This window comes from Rhagoletis pomonella, unplaced genomic scaffold, assembly GCF_013731165.1.
Source record: "Rhagoletis pomonella isolate Grant_MI unplaced genomic scaffold, Rhpom_1.0 Rhpom_scaffold_00012, whole genome shotgun sequence".
Lineage (NCBI taxonomy): Eukaryota > Metazoa > Arthropoda > Insecta > Diptera > Tephritidae > Rhagoletis > Rhagoletis pomonella.
The window spans coordinates 12,911,740-12,916,372 of NW_023458566.1; the positions used below are offsets into that span (position 1 = coordinate 12,911,740).

The window sequence follows — 4,633 nt, forward strand, 5'->3', positions numbered from 1 at the left end:
TGTGTTGTGTTGTGTTGTGTTGTGTTGTGTTGTGTTGTGTTGTGTTGAGTATAGTTGAGCTCTCTCTCTCTACCATAAAACATAATCGCTCCAGAATTTTTTTTTAACTTTTTAACTATATATGTATATAAATTTCAAAATTGTTGTATGCGAAGTTGTATTTGGCTCTAAAGGCAGTGTCACACGATTAGTACATATGTGCAGATTTGTACATTTTTTATATTGGGTTATTAATACAATACAGAGAACTTCTATTGAAAAATTTGAACAAATTGTTTTAATTCGGATAAAAATAAAAAATATTTTTGCATTCACACGATTCTAGCCGTCATCGATTTGCCAACTCTCTGCTCGGTATGTTTGAGTTACGGTCGCTTAACGAAAAATGTTGCATGTGAAAGCGAGGATGGACGGTAGCGAGTTTGGTTGTACCTCAATGAATTCGTTCGGTTGAATGTGTCGTGCTTACATTGCTTAAGTGATAGTGTAGGCATCGTGTTATCGCACAGCAGGGTTGCAATGCATGCGGAGTACAATTTAAAATCATACCAATATCTAAGAACATGTTAAGCTAATTGCTCAAAACAGGGTTACAATCAAAAAAAAAAACAAATAGGAAATAAAATTGATTTCCAATATTTACTTGTTGTAGTGTAAATAATTTCCCCTTTCTTAACAGCACAAAATGTTTCAAATATTCTATATCCGCTTATAACCGCTGCTGTTAGAAGTACATACTTGCATAAGCATGCAACCCTGCTCTTGCGAGCAGCTATATTCAGAAACCAGCTCCATTTCTGTTAACAGTGGATACGAAAAGTAGTAGCAAAGAAATCGTCTATCGTAGTGGTCGTTCATTCGTTGATGTCTCGCTTAAAATAATTGAGTATACTTTTTTAGTAAATTCGCTGCTAATTTTTTACGGGCATTCGCTTTGCGGTTGAATGAAACTTGCGCAGCAGCAGCAACGTTCTCTGACGTCCCCGATCCCATCGCCGTAGTTTTGCTTATACAAGTATGTGTATATGTACATACATACATATTTTCTGGTTCTATGTGAAAAGTAGACCACATTGCAGACACCGGAAGTGAATATTTTACGTTGACAAATATTCAACGAATGAAATATAATTAATGCAAAAAGTTAATGAAAATAGGTATGTGCGTGGTAAAACGCTATATGAGACGAAACATGAGAAAATGAATGAAGTACTGAATTCTTGAGGTTGTATGCAAAATTGTGGAAGTTCAAACGAATTTTAGTGACAAGACACTCGTGTGTCCGAAAAGCCACACAAGAAGTGATGAAAAGTGATATAATACATAAATATGTACAATATAGGTGATTTGTCGAAACGAAGGTTCCAGGTATTTCACGATTTACAGGATTTACAGGAAAAGCTGTTTTCGAGATTAATAAAACTTTTGGAACCGGGAACGACTTCCTGTCAAAACCTGCAAACGCTTTATGTATGCAGCCAACACCTTTTAACCAGAACATACTAAGCCCAAAAATTTCTATCAGCCTACTTGCGACAAGACACAGCTCTTCCATAAATTAGCTTCGGTCAATCGGCCTAAACGCCAGTCTTTTTCAGCGCAAGTGCCTTACCTTCGGGGTTTTTCATTCATTCATGATTTCGGTGATTGTATGTATTTGTCTTCTCTGTGACATTTTCCAAAAAGAAAAAGAAGGCAAACGTTAAATCTGCATGCCGTCGACGAGACCATGTAGACATCCACTAACAACAACAGTGGAGATAGTAGCAGACGCGACGTTAACGACTACGCACAATTGTGCCGAAATGCCGAAAATACAGGCACTAGCGAAGTAACTGTATGTACATATGTGCAAAGGGGCTTGCGCAAACAAACACATTTTTTTTTTTTTGGTTATTCACACGAAATCTTTTACCAAAAGCAAATACAAAGCTGCAAAGCCGATTTTATGAATGAACACCAATTTTCCATTTCCCCTGCGTTGCACCACCCGTCCCTGATTCGTATGACACTGCCTGCGAATGTCTATGCAAACAAGCAGCACAAACTCGTTCGTGCACCCTCTCACTCTTGCTTTGCTTGGTGTTGCTGCGTTGCGATGCGGTCAAAGCAGTCAAAGCAGTTGGACAACAAAAAATGTATGGCTAGGTTTAAGAAAGTATTCGTACAGAATTAACTTGAGGTACAGCAGCAGCGAAATGTTATTTAACAGCTGCAGTGCAATTGCCACTGTCCACATGCGGTTATGTAAATGTGTATGTAGTGTTGTAAATGGTGCAGCAGGATTTCCTCTTCATTTCCTTGGCGTTTCTACTGGAGTGCATGGCGCTGATTTCTCACCTGCCTTAGTAAATTTCCTTTGACTTGTTTCATTTCGAAGCGTTTCATAGCTGATTGGATAGGATAGGCTGTTCTCGTGCACAAGAATAGCTGATGGACAGGGAATTTTTACTGAAGCAAAAATTAAGGAAATTTCCCATTCATTGAAAGTGTATTCACGAACTAAACTTGAGATTTCTATATTTAAAATAATCTGAACATTTACTGTTTGTACTGTTTTTCCATTGGAATTATAAAATATATTAGATATATGTATTTTAAGAGTTGCACCAAAATATTTCAGGAAAATATTAAAATGTACGCGAACTTAACCCAATCTAAAAATACGTACCCCCAAAAATTGCGTTTTTTTATGAATACAAAAAGATGAGGAAATACATTTCCAGTGATACCTCATAAGTTTAAATCGGTATAGTTTTGGTCCAGTTATTTAAGTTTTTCTTAAACTCATCTTTGAAAAAAAGTTTAAAAAAACAGCATCAAAAGTCTCATGATTCCGTTGAAATTTTTTTTTTTTTTATTTTAATGTAGATTTTTAAGCTTAAACTGTTTTATCATCCGAGAGGATTTCTTTTCAAAAAGTGCTTTAAGAAACTATGTATTTTTATTCATAAAAAAACTACATTTTTGGAGGTATTTTCAAATTGGTCCAGTTCATGGAAATTTTAATATTTTTCCGAAATATTTTGTTGGAAGTCTCCAAATATAATAAATTTTGTAATTCTTGCGGAAAAACCGCACCTTTTTTTTTGGCGATGCAGTCTAATATACATAAATACATAAATGCAGTTTGTGAAAGTCTTTTGTTTTCGAAGATCATTCATTTTTACCAAATTTATATGAAGATCAGAGCGAAATCTTCACATTTATAAAACAAACAATTATTTATTATTAATATTTGTATTGAGCTTTGTACCACGATTGTTTATTAGGAAAAATTGAAAAAGCAACAAAGTCTAAGCGGTAGAAGTTTAGGAAGAGCCTGTCTGAAACTATACAAAAAAGCAAATCAGCAATTGTATGTATAGAATTGACAACAACAACAACCACGCTGTCGAGTTTCAATAGCTGCACTTGATAGTAGTTGGTTGAATAAGGAAAATGAATTAGCAACAAGAGTTTACGAGATGTACATAGCTCAGTGGTTAACGCTTCTGACTGTGAACATCGATTACGCAGATTCGATCCCTGCTGAAGTCTAGAAAAAAAGAAGTCTGATGAGGAGATGTGGTGATCTCCGAAATAGCTGCTATAACCTATACCGCTTAGACTTTGTTGCTTTTTCAATTTTTCCTAATAAACAATCGTGGCACAAAGCTCAATACAAATATTAAAAATAAAAATTGTTAATAAGCCACATTAACATTGACAAACAATTCTTTATTTAAATAGCAACAAATTGTAACCATATAAGTATTATATAGAAATTCAAAAAAAAATAAATAAATTTGGTGAACATTTTTTATAATATTTCAATTTTTCTTGTGCATTTTTTATAATTCTTTTCAAGGAATTTTGATTATAAAATATTAATCAACACAAACAAGAGAAATCGGTTGAAAAATTACGACTATGGCCTCTTGTGAGCAGTAAATGCCAGTGTGAAGTTTTTTGTTTGATAAAAAATAATCGTTATTTTGAATTTTTATTTTTTCGATCATTTTTAACGGTCAAAACGAAGACTGCCGACTTAGATCTTTTATGATCCAAAAATTAAATCTGAAAATAACAGTTATATGTATGTAGTATTATAAAAAAAAAAAAATAATAATAACCCAAATTAGCGATCAAAAATGACGAGAGCTTTTGGTCGAAAAAATAAAAATCACAAAAAAACGGTTAAATTTGATCGAAAATATATAAATCAAATTAATTTAAGTTAAAACCAAAATACTAAGTGCTCACATTCATAAAATTCCAGATTAAAAACTTTTTGCCAGTAATGTCGGAGAGTAGTACAGCGATCAAACTTTTAAATAAAAAAGGTTTAAATCCAAAATATAATTTAGTGCTACAAATTGTGTTATTCCCGATTAACGTGTAAAATAAACAAACAACGGCAACCCCAAAGTGCTAAAGTGTGCTCAAATTTCCCTCGATTAAATAAACGAAATGCACCTGAAAAAGAAATACGAGGAAAGAGACGACAACAGTGTGGAGCAAACAAGCATTAGTTATGGATCCAACATGGCCGATAACACACGGGAAGTTCGAATTGAAGAGCAATTGAAAGTTAAAATTGGTATGTAAAATTGTGCAAATTCTAATTAAATTATAAGTAAAAGTGCGATGC

General features: G+C 33.7%; 1 protein-coding gene across 4 annotated transcripts in view; it reads left to right on the top strand.

Moving 5' to 3' along the window:
* The first annotated feature begins 768 nt into the window (after positions 1 to 768).
* The window catches only part of LOC118747845 (GTPase-activating protein), a 64,632-nt gene continuing 60,767 nt past the window's right edge, over positions 769 to 4,633 (top strand). The window contains exons 1-2 of one of the 4 annotated variants that reach the window (XM_036482019.1): positions 769 to 1,157; positions 4,262 to 4,582. In XM_036482019.1, the coding sequence (XP_036337912.1) occupies positions 4,453 to 4,582 (130 nt within the window). In that variant the 5' untranslated portion in view covers positions 769 to 1,157; positions 4,262 to 4,452. Of the gene's footprint in view, positions 1,158 to 1,194; positions 1,343 to 4,261; positions 4,583 to 4,633 lie in introns of those variants that run through there. The other 3 variants (XM_036482020.1, XM_036482022.1, XM_036482021.1) reach the window with 3 other exon arrangements.